This window comes from Trichosurus vulpecula, chromosome 7 (assembly GCF_011100635.1).
Source record: "Trichosurus vulpecula isolate mTriVul1 chromosome 7, mTriVul1.pri, whole genome shotgun sequence".
Lineage (NCBI taxonomy): Eukaryota > Metazoa > Chordata > Mammalia > Diprotodontia > Phalangeridae > Trichosurus > Trichosurus vulpecula.
The window spans coordinates 6,708,745-6,727,925 of record NC_050579.1 but is presented as its reverse complement, the minus strand read 5'-3'; the positions used below and the strand labels follow the sequence as shown (position 1 = coordinate 6,727,925).

General features: G+C 49.3%; 1 protein-coding gene across 1 annotated transcript in view; it reads right to left on the bottom strand.

Annotated features, from left to right (window-relative positions):
* Positions 1-9,936, bottom strand: part of ASB1 (ankyrin repeat and SOCS box containing 1) — a 29,521-nt gene extending 19,585 nt beyond the window's left edge. Inside the window, exons 1-3 of the mRNA XM_036766245.1 lie at positions 9,700-9,936; positions 5,759-5,900; positions 1,152-1,454 (exon numbers count right to left, since the gene is read on the bottom strand). Of these exons, the coding sequence (XP_036622140.1) occupies positions 1,152-1,454; positions 5,759-5,900; positions 9,700-9,832 (578 nt within the window). The 5' untranslated portion in view covers positions 9,833-9,936. The remainder of the gene's footprint in view (positions 1-1,151; positions 1,455-5,758; positions 5,901-9,699) is intronic.
* Positions 9,937-19,181: the final 9,245 nt, after the last annotated feature.

The window sequence follows — 19,181 nt, the reverse complement described above, 5'->3', positions numbered from 1 at the left end:
CCCCTTCCCTAGAACAAAGTACGCTCTTGGCAGAATCCTCTTTGGAAGGGACCTTGGATGCCGTCGGGTCCAGCTTCCCCATCTTACAGGTGAAGAACCTGCAGCTCAGTGCCATTGCGTGACTTCTCATCCTGCAGAGAAGCAGGGCAGAGGTGGGCACACAGCTCATGGCTTCTGACAAGCGAGCGCCCTTCCTATCGCACTGCCTTTGTTGTTGTTGAGTCGCTTCGGCAGTCTGTGACTCTTCATGACCCTTTTGGGGTTTTCTGGGCAGAGACACTGGAGGGGTTGGCCATTCGCTTCTCCAGCTCATTCTACAGATGACGAAACTCAAGGTAAGTGACTTGCCCAGGGTCACACAGCCACTAAGAGTCTGAAGCCAGATTTGAACTCAGGAAGATGAGACTCCCCAATTCCAAGCCCAGGGTTCTAACCACTGCGACACCAGCCTAGAGCCTAATGTTCGAAGTCACTCACTGCATTCTAAAAAGCCAGGGGTGGGTTTCAGTCTGAGTTTCTGGAGAAGGCAGAGCATCTGAATGTGGCATCCTCAGTCAGCTCAAAGTTTCCAGTCAACTTGGATTTATAGGTCTGAAGTCAGGAAGGCCTGAGTTCAAATCCTGCCTCCGATACTCAGCTCTGTGATTTTAGGCAAGTCACTAAACGTCTGTTTGCCTCAGTTTCCTCAACTGTACGTAATGGCATCTACCTCCCAGGGTGGTTGCCAGGATTTGTAGAGTAATCAGCGCAGTGCCTGGCACACAGTAGGTATTCAATACATGCTGTTGTTGTATTCTCTAAGGAGGTGGAGCACCACACAAAGTATAAGCTATAGAGATTTTAAGTTCTAGGTCACAAAGACGGGGTCAGTGCGCATTTAGAGAAGCTGTGTGGCTCACAAGGCTGTCCCTAAGTGACAGAGAGAGCTGATTAATGGTCCAGTCTCATTAGACTCTGCTTGGACTACATTGAAGTAATAGAGTCACAGAATCATTTGAAGTTAGGAAAGATGTGGGTTCAGATCCTGCTTCTGACACTTAATTGCTATATGTACCTGGGCAAGTCACTGAGCTTGCCTGACCCTCAGTTTCCTCCTCTGGACAAATAGGGACCGTCACAGCTATAGCACCTGCCTCATTTGCCTCACTTACCTGATCAGCTCCTTCAGAATGTCGGCTCTCCCCACCCTGGAGGCGTGGTACACCGGGGTGCTGCGGTGATGTCGGCTGCCATTGGGGTCGGCCCCAGCTTCCAGGAGGATCTGGGCACATTCCAGATGCCCATTAACCACTGCCACATACAAGGCAGTCTGTCCCTTCACATCCACAAGGTCAATCTCAGCCCCCTTCTGAATCAGGAAATCCACACAGTTCCCATGGCCTGCAGTGGCCGCGATGCGCAGTGGGGTACAGGGAAGCCAGCCGCAGCACCAGACTGATTTCTCATTGATCCGGCTGAGAAGAGAGTGGAAATAGAAAGTTTAGCTTTGTTGGAGTGAGCCCTGAAAGTGGGTGAGACAGGTGAATTCATCTTTAAATGGAAACAGACTGAACAAAGACATGGCCACGGTCTAGAAACAGACAAAGACATAGACATAGATGAGTTCCAAAAATAGGGAACTTAGAGCGGGAAGAATTTGAATGATTACCTAGTTCTGTACTCTCACCATTTGACAGATAAAGAAACGAGTCTTGTTTTTACAGATATTAACATCATGACGATCTACCCTTAATGTTTGAAAAGAGGCAAAGAAGCTATGGTGTGACACGCCAGAGGTAGGACCTCAGTCAGAGCTGGAAGGGATTGGAAAGATCATCTCACAAAAGAGGAAAATGGAGGAGTCTCCCTCGGAGAGATAAAGTGACTTTACTATTACCTCTAGGATAAAGCGCAAAGTCCTCTATTTGGCATGTGAAGTCTTTCAGAATCCGGCTCTAAACTTCTTTCTAGGCTTCTTTCCATTTGCTCCCCCTCCCATACTCTCTGTACCAGCCAGATTGACCTGTTTGCTATGCCCTGTACACATTTCATCTCCTGACTATGTGCCTCTGCATGAAGACAGCCCATGACTAGAATATTCTCCCTTCTTGTCTCTACCTCAGGCACAGAAGAGCACAGATTGGGAGAGGGAAGAGAACTCCAAAGTCTTCTCCTCCAACTCTCTCATGTCAGAGATGAGCAGTCTGGGGCTCAGAGAGCAGAAGAAGCTGACCCAATTCACACAGATAGTAAATGGTAGCTAGGATTCAACTCAAGAAGGAACCTTAGTATCCTGTAAGGCTCAGTGAAGGATCTAGGGACCTGGCCACCCCCATTTAAGGACCTCTTCTACATGAACTACACCTCATTTTTTATCTTGGAGAGTTTCTTAGAATAATCCAAGTAAGTTCAGTGAGATCAAGGAAGGAAAACCATTTGGGATAAACTTACTTAGATGGCACCTGGTCCATGAAAGCCCAGAGTCTCTTCTAGAAGCCCATGGGCCCCAGGGCACATTTTATAGATAAGGAAACTGAGGCACAGAAAGTAACTAGATCAAGGTAACACTGCTAGTCCTGTCTGTTAATGCTGCATCTCTTCTGGAGGTCCCTGGACCACAAGGAACAACAGGAGAAGGAAATACTTCAGCATAATTTTAGAGGTGGGGAAATTGAGGCACATGAAGGATAAATGACTGACCCAAGGTCACTTCACTTCTAATTAGATGTGCTGACCCAGAGTTCAGAGTTTTTTTCACCTAGTGATGGGAGAGGACCCTCTGTCTACCTTCTTACACACTGCCCCTCCTTCCCACTACCCTGACAGGTCTCAGCGCTAATCAGAACCGCCACAGGAGTGAAGAGCGGCTGAGAACGAGGTCTGGGATGGAAAAACCCTGAGGAAAGCTGGGGCCAGGAGAGTGCTGAAGCCATCCATCCTTTTTCACATTTTATTGACAGGAACATCAATAATCTTCCTTGGGACAAGGAGAAAAAAGGATCCAAACCAACGCAGTGACCCCTGAAATGGACACTGGGTCTGACCCCTTCATTCGATAGAGAAGGACCTTGTGGCCCAGAGGTCACATAACAAATTAGTGGGAGGGCCAAGAGAAGGTCCTTTCTCCCTCCCCCTCCAGAGGCCAGGACAATCAGCACCTCCCAGCCTGATTCTGGAGGGGGTGGGACAAACATTCAGAGACAGAAGCACAAAAGCATTGGTTTCACAGGTACGTCTTGCCCTTAGACCAAAGCTAGGGGAGTTGACTTTGGCCTAGGCTAATATTCTATCAGCATGGGAGACTAATCCTTTGGCAGGGGTGTGATAGCTGCCCTGCCCTTTAAACACCGATGTCTCCCTAATGGAGGAATATGCCACAAGCCACGAGGAAAGGAAATGGGATCTCTGAGTGTCTCCCTGGGAACCAGCTGCAGAAACGCCATTAGAATGGGTCACCTGGCAATCTATCAATTAATAAACTGTGTGACCTCATCACACAAAAAATCACAACTCTTCTGGGCCTCAATTTCCTTGTCTGTAAATAAAAAAGGTTGTGAGAGTGGAGGTAGAGCAGAGAGAATAATGTATTTGGAGTCAGAATTTAATTCAGTTCAACCCACATTCATTTTGCACCAGGTGCCAGGCATTGCACTAAAAGCTGGAGATCCAAAGACAAAAAGGAAACTCTCTCTGGCATTCAAGGAACTCCTACTCAACTAGGTTTGAACTGCCTCTGAATTGAGCAGTGAGTGACCTTTAGAAAAATCTCTTCCCCTCCCTAAGCTTTCACTTCCTCATCTGGAGAGTGAGGGAGTTAGATCGGCTCATTTCTAAGGTTCCTCCCAGCTCCATGTCTCAGCTACTCACAAAACCTCTACTTTCTCCATGCCTGGGGAGAGGACAGGACAGAGGGGGACAAGGCATGACTACTGCCCACAGGAGACTTCTAGGAGAAGACTGGATCTGGGACATATGAACGATAGAAGACTTGAGGCATGGAAGTGATAAATGGGCCTCCAAGCTTCTTTCTAATCTCTTCCCACTCCAATCTATCCTTCACACAGCTACCAAAATCATCTTCTTTAATTTAAAAAAATATTTTATTTTTCTCCAATTACATGTAAAAACAATTTTTAACATTCATTTTTCAAAAATTTTGAGTTCCAAATTCTCTCCCTCCCCTCCCTCCCTACTCTTTGAGGAGACAAGCAATTTGAGATACATGTACAGTCAGGTAAAACATTTCCATATTAGTCATGTTGCAAAAGAAAAAACGAGACAAGAGAAAGAGAGAGAGACAGAGAGAGAGAGAGAGACAGAGAGAGAGAGACAGAGACAGAGAGAGAAACACAGAGAGACAGAGAGAAAGAGAGACAGAGAGACAGATGGAGACAGACAGAGACACAGAGAGAGAGAGAAGAGAGAGAAGAGAGAGAAGAGAGAGGGAGACAGAGAGAGAGAGACAGAGAGAAAGACAGACAGACAGACAGAGACAGAGAGACAGATGGAGACAGACAGAGACACACACAGAGAGAGAAGAGAGAGGGAGACAGAGAGACACAGAGACACAGAGAGGAGAGAGAGAGAGAAGAGAGAGACAGAGAGAAAAACAGAGAGAGAGAGACAGAGACAGAGAAGAGAGAGAGACAGAGAGACAAAAGAAAGACAGGGACAGAGAAGAGACACACAGAGAGAGAGACAGAAACAGAAACAGAGAGACACAGAGAGAGAAGAGTGAGGAGAGAGAGAGACATAGAGAAAAGCAGAGAGAGAGACAGAGAAGAGACAGAGACAGAGAGACAGAGAATGAAAGGAAGTAAAAAACAGTCTGATTTGATCTGCATTCAAACTCTATCGTTCGATGTCTGAGGTGGGTAGCATGGTTCATCACTTTAACCTCAGCCTCTTCCCCCTCCTCAGTGCCTTCCCACCAGCTAGCTCATGGCCCATCGGCCCAGAGGGTGCCACCTCCTTAGAACACCCAGCTTCCTTTAGGTGCTGCTCATGTAGCTCTGGGTTGCCCACCCCTCCACATCCCAGAACAAGGATTGACATGAAAATGTCTTTACATTTAGGTGTAGGGTGGGATCAAGACATGGCACACTCCCAGGGTCACCAAGCCTCCTCTGAGCCTCAGTCTCTCATCTGCCCTCTCCAATGTCCCTCCAGCTCTAGATGTGAGATTCTATGATACTTTCTCTAGTGGGTTTCAAGATGAGACGGCATAGTGTGTTATGTAATCAGCAGAACACCACACTTAGAGTTTAGACCTGAGTTCAAATCCAGCTTCCTACTAGCTGTGTATAGGAACGGAGCTTAGCTTCTCTGGACCTCAGTTTCCTCACCTGTAAGATGCTGTGTTGGAGCTGACAACCTCTACAATCCTTTCCAGCTCTATATTGGGTGGCTAGCACATGTCGAGGACCTATGATTTCATCGGGGTGGGAACTCCTGGTATGCAAACTCACTCACCGATGCAGGTTGTCAACTGTATGTAATTTGTAGTCTTAGAGAGCGGTCTGAGGCTCAGACACTTGCTGAGAGTCACAGAGCTGCTAGGTGACAGAACAGGATTTGAACTCACATGTCTCCACCTCTAACTCCATCACTCTATTCAATTCCCCCACTCTGCCTTGTACTTCTGACAAAGTGAAGTCTCTAAGCAGCCGCATGCCTGGCCTCTCCCAAGGTCTGGGAAGCATCATTCAAGTGTTTGGGGGCGTGAGAGGTCATGGAGGGACACATCTGGGGTACGCAGGAAAGGGAGGAGAGCACTCACCTCTGGAAGCTTTCCTCCTGCAGCAGGCTGCGGATGGTCTGGAGGTCGCCCACGTAGGCCGCGTCGTGCAGGCGGGTGTCCTCACAGTGCTCAATCGGGTGGTCACAAAACTGTTCCCGAAGCCACTCCTTCAGATTAGGACCTGCACTAGAGAGAGTGGGCTCCTGTTAACTGGGGAAGGGGGTGTGTGAGAGCTCATCCCAGTGAAAACTCACATCTTAGCAGCTCTGACCTCAAAATGACATCTCCATCCTTCCATTCCAATTCAAGAGCCCTCCCTAAGGGCTCTCTGAACACCTGAATTCAAATCCTGGTTCTGCCTATTACTACCTATGTGACCTTGGACAAGACACTAAAGGTCTCTGGCCCTCAGTTTCTATGTGTATAAAGTGAGATGGAATAATGACCTTTGGGGTCCCTGCCAGCTCAAGAGTGATGATCCCACGATCCTCCACTGTCCTAGCCAAGGCCCTCAGCCTTTCGTGCCTGGATTACTACAAAAACTAACCAAGGATGCCCATTCTTGGGAGCCAAACCACTAATTTCCAGTGGAAGATGGAAGTTTGACCATCCTGGCCTCATCCAGTCCCATCATTTGTTCCATCCCTGACTGTCTCAGATGGAACTGTGGAGGCTGAGCTGAAGGCACCAGAAGAACCATTGGCAGGAGCCCCAAAGAATCCATCCCCACCCTCTCCTAGTTACCCTATTCTCTCTCATCCAATATGTCAGTGGGGGATTTTAAAGAGCCAGATGGACCTGGGCCTAGGCTGGGGGGTGGGAAGCAGGGAGGAAGGCTGACTCAACTATGCCTAGAGAGAGTTAACTGGTTGGAAGCTCAGGCCACAGCATGAGCAGGGGTCAGTCACACTAGGCCCAGGCCAGCATGGAAACTAAGCAGCTGCTTTCCCAATGGGATCTTCCCCCTGAATGAAGGAACAAGTTAACAAGAAAAGAACTTGATTAACAGAACCCCGACTGGAAACTTGACCGCTCCAAATCCCCACTCACTTGGTCCTAAATCTACCCTATGGAGAAACAAGACATTGACTCCCTCTTGTGCATGACAGTCACTAAAGTCTGTGAAGACCTCCATCATGAGTACAGGCTAATGCCTGGCAACCTGGAGGCTGGGCCCCAACTGACTGTTATCATGCTGGGTGTGCATGGGAAATTCACCTAAGCTTTCTGGGGTTGGTTTCCTCAAGAATAAAAGGAGGCGATCCCACTGAACGACCTCGAAGGTCACTTCTCCGGGTCTTGCGTGCCATCTCCCACCATCTGGAAGGCTCTTCCTACTCACCTCTACTTCTTGGAATTCAAGGTTCAGCTCAAGTGATCCTTCCTATAGGATGCTTCCTCCCCCTGGCTCTCCTACCCCCCCCCCCATCCTCAGCAAGGTATCCCAATTGCTTGGTATACATTTTGTGCTTATTTAACTGCATGCATACCACTCCCCTTCTCCCTCGTGTAAACTTCCTGAAGGCCAGAAATAGTTTTTAATTTTGTTTTTCAAATTATTCTTGTGGTTACTCCAGCACATAACACAAAACCTGACACATAGCTGCTGTTTAATAATGACTGCTGAGTTGAATCTGACACTTCAGTAGGAGGTGGGAAAGCCTCATGGCCAGAGAGCTGAGCTAGAAACCAGGCAGCTTAGGTCCTGACTCTGTCACATACTAGTTGTGTGACCCTGGACAAGTCATCTACACTCTCCATGGTCAGGGCAACTCTTTAAGACTCCAAATAATGGAGAAGGTGCCAATGGGAGTTTCCTCATTTGAGGGGTGCAGTCAAGGGAACACCCCTCATCCCTAACCCAATGTCCATTCTCTCAAAAATCTTCTCTTCTCAGAAGGACCTGATTGGAATACAAACTAAAGCTCTCTGCCATGACTTGGACTAAATAAAACTGAAAGAAGAAAAAACATAAAATCTACCAACATACCACAAAGAAAAAAAAACAGCTAAGAAAATTGTGGTTCATGAATGCCGTGGAATATAAATACCCTGTAAGAAATGAGGTATTTGATGAACAGAGAGAAGCATGAAAAGACTTGCATGCACTGATGCGAAGCGAAGTCAACAGAGCCAGGGGAACAAGGGATATAATGACTCTAATGATGTAGATGGACAGAGCAAAAAATCAGAAGTGAAAGTTACAGAATTACAAAGATGGAGGAAGGCTCAGGAGATCCGAGAAGATGCTCCCATCCCACGCCCTCTGCAGGAGGCCCACGAGTGTGCTGTGTTGCACAGCCTTTCTCAATGCATATTGATTATGCTGATTTCATTTTTTCCTTTAAAAATATAAATCCATTAAATACGATTATAGATTAAGAATAGGCAGAGACTTTAGCGCTTATCTTATCCAGGGAGTCTTAAGCTGGCATCCAGGAACATCTTGTTTTATAATTATATTCCAATATAGTTGATTTCTTTTGTAATCCTATATGTGTTATTATAAGCATTCAAAAACATGATGCTTGGAAAGGATCTACAGGACTACTCAGACTGCCAAGAGATCCATGGCACGAGAGAAAGGTTATCCTAGGAACTCTGATTTGTCAAATCCTCCCATTTCATGGTTGAAGAAACTGAGGCTTAGGGGAAGAAAGCATCCTGCAGGACCATTGAGTCATAATAAATGCAAAACTGGAAGCCATCTAAGGTCACCTCCTCAATTCCGAGGGCTAGAAAGGGAAATCAGTGGCCCCGAGTTCCTTCAACGGACAACCTCCTGCTCCTTCCCCTGGTCTGGATCACAGAGATGAACAACTGAAGTTGGCCCTCCAGAGACAGGAGCACATCTAGAATAGCAGAGCTGGGAGGGGCCAACTCAGATGGAGAAACTGAGGCCTGCACAAGGTCACACAGACAGCTGGTGACAGAGCCAGGGCTAGAGCGCAGGCCTTCTGACCATCCTCCACCCCCTCATCCTCCCAATAAAAGTGAGCTTTCCATGACAAGAGTGCTTGATCTCTCTCCGATCTGTTTCCACCTGCCCCTAAAATTCGCTGCATTCCTCCATTGCTCCCCACTTCTGCAGTGCCTGAAGAATGTGCCCAAGAACTCTGATAAGGAGGCAGTGGAAGCATCATGATTCCCAATCAGGGGATCAATAAGCATGTTCATCCTCCCAGCAACCCCTTCCAAGAAGGGTCTATTAAGAGCCAGAAAAAGAAACTGGTCGAGAGAGGTCCAGGGTCACACAAGTAGTAAGTGGTTGAGGCAGAATCCGAAGTCAGCTCTTCCTATGCCCAAGTCCAGCCCTCCCCGCCCCCCATCACCTGGCTAGCTCCAGGTCCTTCGGGGGGCGCTGGGGATACAAAGTCGGGCACAATCAAACAGCCCCTGACTCCAGAAACCTCAGCCCTGTGGGGGGAGGGGCACGTCCACTAGCGAGTATTCATCAAGTGTCTATGGAGCCTTTTGCGCAGGCCCCTGGCTCGCAGGAGAATACCAAGGCTCAGAGATGCCCTGACGGGCAGGCCCACTGTTACACACCCAGGGGGTGTCGGGGGACCCAGGCTTCGGCCTCCATTAATGCCACTACATGGGCCAAGTCCCGGGATTTGGCCTGAGCCTGGTCAGTGACAGCCACGGTATCTGCCATTCCTAGCTCTCCGAGCCTGGCGAGGCACACTGCCTGCTTGGCACTTCGAGCCTCACCCTGCTTGCCTGCGGGAGGCCCGGGGCTCGAGCAAAGGCGAGAGGCCGAGACAGGTGGCAGCTCCTTCCCAGGCTGGGGGCCCTCCCCCTCCCCCTCCCCGAGCTCCGCTTGGGAAGCGCATGGCGGGGTCCGAGGGGCAGGCCCCGAGGCAGCGGCGCAGGTCGGGAGCGAGCCTCCCCCCGGACTCCGAGCCGGGGCCACCCCCACCCCCACCCCTCCCCCTCCCCCTCCCAGAGCGAAGGGGCTCCCGGGCCTGGCACATTACCTGCGTTGCCATCCGTGGCTCCGAAGGGGGCCCCCCTCCAGCCGCCGGGCTGGGTTTCCAGGCTGTGGCCAGGATCCCTCGGCCGGGACCCGGGGCCAGCGAGGCGGCTGTCCGGGCGGCTCCCTTCGGCCATCTGTCACCGGGCTGCAGCACCGGCCCCGAACCTTCCCCTCCCCCTAGCAGGGAGCCGCGGCCAAGCCCAAGGCCATGGCCAGGGCGGCCCCTCCCCGCCCGCCCGCCGGCCCGGCCCGCCCTCTCCGCGCCCGATCGGCGCCGCGGCGGGGGCTGCTCGGCGGGGGCCGGGCTGCGCACGGGCCGCCGCGTCCTTCGGGGAGCCGCCCGGGCGGGGGAGGATCCCTCGGGGGAGGAGAGGGCAGTGGGCGGCTCGCTGGCTCCTGCGCTCGCCGCCCGCTTAAAGGGCACCAGCGCCAAGGCCCCGGCCAGGACGGCCCCGGGCCGCCCCCAGCCATCCGCCCGCTTCCCGGCGGCCGGGATGCCCCAAGCCCAGCGGGCCGATCTCTGGTGCGGCGGGTGAGATCGGCGGGCGGGTCGGCTCCGGGAGGGCCCCAGAGCCAGGCGCAGGAGCGGCTGGCGTGACGCACGGGCCGGCTCGCTCACTGCCCCTTTCCTCTCCGGCCATCACAGCCGGTGGGATGCAGCTGCGGCCCCGGGGAGAGAGGGGACCAGCTCGGCATCAGCTGGCAGAGCTGACCGCCTCCCCGACCCAGGAGCCCACACGAGCTGGCCTCCGGTCCACGGTTCATCCATGCGTGTCTGTTTGGAAGGACCCGCTGGGATGGAGTACCCCAGGCCCGCTCGGAGGGACCACTCTGCCCCCCCTTCGGGGTTATTTTAGTATTGTCACTCCAATTTCAGCCCGTAGATAAGCATTCAGTAAGCGCCTATTAGGTGCCTGGTACTGAGCTAAGCACAGGTCGGGGATACGGAGGTAAAAGGCCATCCCTGCCCCCAGGGGCTCACAGTTCTACGGGGGAGACACTAAGAAAACAAGCCCCAGACAGGATAAATCAGACACGATCCAGAGGGAAGGCACTAGGATTCCGAGGGACTGGAGGAGGCTCCCGAGAGGAGGTGGGCTTTTAGCCTGGACTACCAGGGTTCGGGGGAGGCCAGGAGACAAGATGAGGAGAGGGGTCGGTGGAGGAATGGAAGACAGACAGCGCGAGAAAAATGCCCAGAGACAGAGCGGTTTGTTCGGGGAATTGCAAGGAGGCCAGTGTCAGTGGATCATACTGGGGGAGGGGGAGGAAGGAGCAAAAAGACTGGAAAGGCCCCGGGAGGAGAAGGTCATCAAGGGCTTGATATTTGATCCTGGGGAAAATAGGGAGCCACTGAGTTTAACACTTTAATATCTGCCAACTGTTTTTAAAATGCAATCTCATTTGAACTTCCCAGAAATCTTAGGGGGTTGATAATAACAGTAATAACTTTATGTAACACTTACTATGTGCCAGGCCTGTGCTAAGTGTTTTACAATTGTCTCACTGGATCCTCACAACAACCCAGAGAGCCAGGCACTGTTATTATCCCATTTTAGAGGTGAGGAAATGGAGGCTGAGAAAAGCTAAGTAATTTTTCCAGGGTGACACAGCTAGTGAGTGTATGAACCAGGATTCAGACTCACATCTTCCTGACCCCAAGTCCAGAGCTCTCATCCTGACAAATGTGTCGGCGGTCACCGCCTCACAAAGGACCTCAGCGAACCAAGAACCTAAAAGATGATGGAGTAGAAAAACCCTGGTCCTCTAGGCCAAGAGTCCAGAGCTGGTCCAGTCTCAGCTCTGCCCCCAGGCAACCCTGGGCAAGGCACTTCTTTGAAAAATGAGGGGCTTGAATCCATTCTCTAAGATCCTTTCAATCAATTGATGGATCAATTCAACAAGCATTTAATAGGTGCCTACTGTATACCAGGTTCTGTGTTACTGGCTGGGATACGGAGACAAAATGACAACAGGGGCCCCCCTCCATGTATCCTTGATCCGTCCCCTCCCCTCTTCTCCAGCTGTTACCCCTACGATCATCACCTACTTCCTATCCACTGAATCCTGCCCTGCTGCCTATAGACCAGCGCACACCTCTCCCATCTTAAAAAACAAAAAAGAAACCTGCAGCTATCATCCTCCTCTCTCCTCCCCTCAACCAAGCTACAAAAAGACAGAACCACCAGGTGCATCTCTTTCTTTTCTCTCACTCTCTTCTAAACCAATTAAGGCCAAGTCAAATGGCCTTTCCTCAATCCTCATTCTCCTCCACCTCCCAGTAGTCTTTGATACTGTCTGACTTCCTCCCAAGCCTCCCTGGCAGCCCCGTTGTCTGAGTCATGTCCATAGACTGTGGGTTTTCCCCAAGGCTTGGTCTCCACATTCCCTCACTTGGCTAGCTCTTTGCTTCCCGGGGTCCAATTATTACCTCTGTGAAGAGAACTGGGCTCCCAGATCTGTATTTCCTCCTCTAGTTTCTCTCCTAAGCTTCACATCACCACCTGACACCTCACCTGTCCAAACACGGGGTTCTCTTTGTGGCAGAGATGATGTGAACTCATCATCATCTTTACTCCCAAGACTACGCCTCATCCGAACTCCCCTATTGCTGTCGAGGGCACCTCCATCCTTCCGGGCCTCCAGACTGGCAATCCTAGTGTCCTCTTTCTTGTCCAAGGTCAAGATAGAAAATGTCAGGATTGAGATTTAAACCTGAGATCCAGCAGCATTCTTTCCAGTGTTCCAGACTTCCTCTTGTTGCATTACAGTATTGTAGAGATGTTCATTGACTTATCTTGGCACCAAAATTACAGCCTGGGTACACTGACCTCTCTCAGCATCAGTTGCTTCTGGTGCCTACAGTAACCACAGCATCTTCTAAAAACCAAAACAACAAAAACAAAACAAAAACAAAAGTAACCATTTTTTTTGTAATTTTGTCATTTTATCTGGATTCTCTCACTCCAGAGTCCCTCGTGGGATTCTTGTGCCCTTTTAAACTTGTGGAAACTTAAAGATTGTAGAGAGTTCCTAATGACGGATTGAGGCAAACAGATAGAATTTGGAGACGTGTATCTTGCCCTACCCCTTAAATCCAAACCATCGATCAAATCTTCCTGACTATGTTCTTCTTATCACCAGTGTTCCCTTCATCTCTCAGGAGCGCCATGTTGTGACGTCCTACAGTCATATCCGAGCACTGTCTATTCGGTCCCCAGTTCTCCCTTTACGGAACATGCCGTTTCTTTTAATCAGTGGCAGCTCGTGGCCAGGCCTTTTTTTTTGTTTCCTTATTTTATGCTGCATATTCTAGCTGGGAATGTCTTGTAATTACAACTCACTTGGAGGACAGAAGAAATTCTGTGGGGTCAGTCCCTGCTTCCTCCTGCAATTAACTGCTTGTAGTGCATTGTGAAGAAAAAATGTCTCTGACAAACTTTAAATAAAAATAAAATGCTGGTTTCTCCCACAAACAGAAGCTCACCACCAAATCAGAGTAGATGCTAGGTGATTTCTCTGCACAGACTTCACCAGAGTGCATGGCTGATGCCTGTTTCCCATAGAGTTATGATGCCCTGTAAGGAAGGTGCCTTGGGGAGACCTAGGAGCACACCGGGACATTCTGTAACTTGTTGGGAGGAGCCTTTTGGCCGTATAACCACAACTCGGGGTGTCTGCAGAAGGCCCCAGTCAGCTTCTGCCCCCCTCTCGTCATGCCTTTTACTGACTTCTTCATTCATGCTCTCTGGTGAGAACCATGCAGGGAGTGGCACAGCCTTGGTGCTTTCTCCCCTCTGTAGCCGTGTGGCCCCCACAATCAGGCCACGGTCCATGGCCCTCTGCCTTTGCTGTTTGAAGTGAAGGGAGTGTAGTCTTTGACTCAGAGATACCCTGTCAGGAGACCCTGATGTGGGGGGAATTAAAGGGAGCCATTTTCCATCGGATCTATGCCAGATTCCTTGTAGCTCTCCTCCAACATGCAGGCATGGGCTCTTGGTTTTACTTGTGCAAACCACTGAAGCAACATCTACACCAGTAGAGAATGTCTGGGAGGGTCTATAAATCATATATGTAATAACCCCTTGAGAAAGCTGAAGATGGAAGGATTTTCCTTCCCCCAACCTTCAATAGGATAGGAATGGATAGATTCAAGTATGGCAGAGCTCAGCAGGGCCTCAGAATCCATCTCCTAAACCCCTTCATTTCCTAATGAAGAAATTGAGGATGCCCATGGGGCAGTGTCTTGTTCAAGATTACACACTGAGTAGAAGGCAGAACTTGGACGCGAGCCAGACTGGCACTCTAGTTTTCTTTCCAGACCCCCATGCTGCCTTTCACTGCCGGGGGTTCCAGGGGTAGATGAGCCTTGGAACTTAAGACCTTGGAGATGCCCTTCAGCTCCTCCAGCCTGACCCACCTCCAGAAGACAGACAGAGCTGGAAGAGGATTGGCCTCCCTGAAGGGGAAAATCCTGCTTGCATTTCATCTATAAAAATGTGAGCCCAAGACAGGAACCAGACACTGCCCAGGTCCTGCAGAGAGAAGGCCTGCTCTGTGTCTCTGGGGGGCAGGTCTGTAGATCAGAGGGCCTGCTGAGCAGCTTGCTTTCATGTAACACCCTGCAAACAATGGAAGGCCCCGAGTGTGGGAGAGAAGTTACAGTCTGTGTATCTGCAGCAGCTTTGGACCCTTGGCTGTTGTTTAAACAAATAAGTGCCCTCTCTGTGGCTCTCCTCCTCCTCTTCCGCCTCCTGCTCCTCCTCCTCTTCCTCCTCCTCCTTCTCCTCCCCCCCCTCTCCCTCTCTCTTCCTCTATGTGAAATGAAAGACTGGTATACCATACAGATGCCTTTAGGATTTGAAGCAAAACAAACGTTCCAATGATTAAATGGACCATAGGCCATCCTTTAAGTCAGGGTATGGAGAGAAAATTCCCATAGTAATTTTATTTAAAGCTCCTCAGAGACCTTCACTGTAATATTTCTGCATTGCCCTGGGATATATGGAGGTATCAGCAGAGGGGCCAGCAAATCCTTCAATTGGGGCAATAAATCAGTAGAGAAGGTTAAGCAGATGAATCTATTGAGAAGTAGGCTTGTACTTGTAGCATGGCAGGAGCCAGGCTCAGCCATCAGAGAAGCTGAAGCATGATTCGTGCATTCGGTGGACACTGGAGCTGAAGTGTGTGCACACCAACTCGAGTGCTGAGGCAGAATGAGGAAAGGCAGCCACAGACCCTGCCCCTCCAAGAGCTTCTGAGGTGGTTCTGTGAAGTGAAGGAAGCACTGATCAGAAGTCAAGGCTTACTTAGCTGCTTGCCACCCCCTTCTGGAGGCTGTCCCTGATTCCCACCCCTGCCCTAGTCAGTCAGTCCACAGGATTTATTAAGGACCTACTATGTGCCAGGCACTTTCCTAAACACCGGTGATACAGAGGCAAGCAAAATACAGTTCTTACCCTCAAAGAGTTTACAGTTGATTGGGAGAGATGATGTATAAACAAGTATGTGCATGCAATATTATGGAAAGTCATCCTTAAGGGAAGCACTAGCAGCCCACTGTCTCGATGCTGCCCCTTCCTCCTTCCTCATCCAGCGTCTTAGCTATCCCTCCTGTTTGGGGGTCATCTGAAAATTTGATGAGCATGCCACCTATTCATTTCTGTAAGTCTTTGATCAAAAATATTAAACAGCACAGATCCCAGAGCACTCCACTGGAGACCTCCTGACACAATGATATTGAAGGATTAATGAGCCATCTTTGATTAGAGTCATTCAGCCGATGGTGCACCCAGTGGAACCTGGGGTGTTGTGCTCAGGTGTGGGCACCACCTTGGAGGAAAGGCATTAAAAAGTACAGGGCAGCAGGATGGTGGAGGGCTTCCAGATTGTACCATGTGAGGATCAGCTGAGGGAACCGGGAATGTCATTCCTAAGACAAAAGACTGGGAGGGAGGTAACGGTTAGTCCTAATAGTGGAAGGAAGGGCTGTCCTGTGGGGGAACAGTGAGCCCTTACAGAATCTGCTCGGCTCAAGGGGGCACAAAATTAGGAGTGAACATTGCAAAGAGGCTAATTTAACTTCCTGACCATGAAAGTTATGCCAAAGAAGAGCGGGCACCATCCTGTGAATGGAAGGGGACCCTTCCTCATTGTTGGCTCTGACAGCACAGCCCAAAGTTCTACTGATTTGGAAAATCTGGGTTCTGCCCCTGGCCTTGAACTCTGGGTCTGTCCTCAGGTCCAGCCTAGCAGAGATCAGAGGGACTCGCACTCACACATGATATATGTGATTGGCATAGTTGTTTAGAGCAATTTGAGATGGCCGGCCATCTGAGGAGAAAGCACCAGTGACCCAGAGCAGTGGAGAGAGCCCCAAGCTTTGCCCTCCTTTTTCAGGCAATCAGTAGTTTGTCTCTGCCTGGCCAGGCTAAATGTACTTTTTAGACTTAGAGCTGGCTGGCTCATTAAACTGGTGTTAATCCCTTGCAAGTCCAGGGTGTTCCACCAAGCCTACAATAGTCTCTGTGTCATTAGGGCAGTGAAAAGTAGGAGAAAGAACAGTGCACTTGAAGTCAGGAGCTCTGGGTTCAAGTCCTACATCCTAGCTATGTGCCCTGAGGCAAGCAGATTCATCTCTTTGGGCATTTGTTCAAAGTATAAATTAGTCTCTGCACTTAAGGTCGGGGGAAGGTCCACTGAAAACCAAGATGCAACAGGAGCTGCTGTTTGGCTTCATAACCATTTGATGAGGTAAGTTTGTGCACAGAGGTTGATTGGGTTGGTAACTCCAACCTTGCCCTTGATTTGTGGGCTCCTTTTTAGTCTTTTAATAGAGAGGAAGAGGAGAACTTTATGTGACTCTTTTCCTGAGCTTACATTAGAACGGCCCTTTAGAGCTCCAGAGGACCATAATAGTATTCAAGCCTAGGCTTCTCGCTGGACTGGACCTGGGAGGCCCACATTCTACAGCTAAGGAGAATGAGGCCAGTGCTGGTGAAGTGGCTCAGGATCTCAGATTTCAAGATGAAAAGGAACTGAGGGGCCAGATGGTCTAATCCCCTCATTTGACAGAAAGAGGAAACTGAGGCTCATGAACATGCCCAGGGTCACACAGACAGTAAATTACAGTGGTGGGATCTACATTAGTCTAGTTTCTTTACTGACTGTGTGAGGAGACTGAGAGCCAGGGTTAGAGGGGCTCCCCCAGGACACACAGTGAGTTATAAGGAGAACCAGGACTGGAAGTGGGGTCTCTTCTGCCCTCTCTAGGAGACCCATTGTCTCTCTCCAGAGTCCTTGTGTCCACTTTTCTGTTCTGTCCCAGGCCTACCACATAGCAGTGTTCAGCAAATGTTTATTTTTTCTATTATCATAGCAAAGAAGTTCTAACTTTCGCCAAAGTTAATATTTCTTTCTATGAAAGATTAATAATGTCTCCTATTTATACAGCCCCATTTTCCTCAGGAGGCCAAACAGAGCAGCTTACACACACCAGCTCATTAATCTTTATAATACCTGAGTGGCATAAGGAGGCCTTAGTTATGACATCTACTGAAAACCAGCATTCCTCTTGACCTGAAAGGTCTTTCTTCTGTCTTGGGGGGCTCAGGCTCCATCTAAATGCCAAACTAAGCTGAAGAGCCCTTGGACCAGAGGCAGAGCCAGCTCTAGGTAGACCCAGGCTTTGGGTCAGATGCAGAGGCAGGCCAGCCAATCCCCATGGTTTCATGTCATGTCCCTGGTCTCATTTTTCTCCCAAACATCAGCATTCCTCTTGGCCAAGGGATTGTGTTCAATCATTCACTCACACCAGCCTGAATGTTGTATTCTCAGTGCAGAGAAACAAAGGGGTTGTCTTGAACAATCTACCTGGCATTTCGTTTTCAGATCACAAATAAACGTCATTTGCTGGAAGATAAATGTATCTTTTCAAAGATTAGGTAAAGGAGGAAAATACAGATTTTTGTTGGAGAAAGGAGGATGAATAGTGCCGTCTAGCATTTCTATAGAGCTTGAAAGCTGGCAAAACTCTGTCCAAGTGTCCCATCTGATCCTCACATCAACCCTGTGAAGGGGGCATTACTATTATCTCCATTCTACAGTTGAGAAAAGGGATGCGAATACAAGTAAAATGTCTTGCCCAGGGTCACACAGCTCTGGAGGATCTGAGGCAGAACTTCCCAATTCCAAGTCCCAAGCTCTGTCCTCTCAAGGATCTGAAGGAATGAAAACAAAAGCCACTCTGCCTCTAGAAGAGGAAGAAAAAAGGTAGGAAGAAGAAGACAAACAGCTTCCCTAAGCAAGAAGAAAGAAGATGAGAAGGAGAAAGAGGAAGGTGTAAGAAAATGGAGGATGGCTAGGAAATAAGAGGAGGAAGAGGAAATGAAATGACAGTGTAAGATGAAAGAGAAGGGAGGAAGATGGAAAGGACAGGGAGAGAGAAGAAGATGGAAGGGAGGAAGAGGATGAAGTAGAAGGAAGAGGGAAGAGGAAAAGGGAGGAGGAAGGAGATGAAGGAGGAGGAGGAGGAGGAAGGAGACAGAAAAGGGCCATGAATTGCTTCTTTTGGAGTTATGACTAATGAAGACTTCATGTAAAGTCACTTCCCAGCCAAGGATGAGCAGTGCCTTCTTGATGCCAAGCGCCAACCTGGGCACCCACAGCCTGATGTCCAACACTGCTGGCTGTGAGAACAAAAGACGTTTTTGCTTTCCCGCTAGCAGTATAAAACTTTGACTTGGGCATTCGATGGCTGATTCTATGAGTGCATTCTCCTATCCAGGTAATATCCTGAGTGAAGGGCATGGCCAGTGGTTCCTTCTCCTTTCCCATTGCTGCCAGTGTATAGGACCTTGGAGACCATGTTGGAGACTAATGTAATAATAATTGACATTTAGAAAACATTTTAAGATTTGCAAAGCATACCCCAACACATGGCCATTGATTTGTGGTGCAGTACCCCAGTGGCCGCCGGCTAATAAATTCTCCACTTAAAACTTAAAAAAAAAAAAGATTTGCAAAGCATTTTATGTCTATATCCAATTTGAACTTCACAACAAAGCTGTGAGGCAGTGCCACAGGCATTATTATTTTCATATTACATATGAGGAAACCAAGACCAGGAAAGTGAAAATGATCTGGCCCTAGAAAGGGTCAAAGAAAGACTCAAGCCTCCCAACTCTCAATTCAGCATTCATTTCACTAGGCCACACACTGATCAAACTGGTAAAGTCCAAAGCTGCCTGAGAGGCCAGGAGGTGCATTTATAGGAAGGATCAACGACAGTACAGAACTGAAAGTAAGAACACCCGACTTTCTTGGCTCAGTTCTAACATTCATAGCATGTCTACATTTGACCTCAGTGAAGGCATGAATTTTGGAAGTGATCTGGAGACACAGGAATCGATGGAGGAGGGGGTGCTCAGAAATGGGCCACCTTCCTCTGCAAAAGGATGATCCACAAGAAGAACCACCCACTGA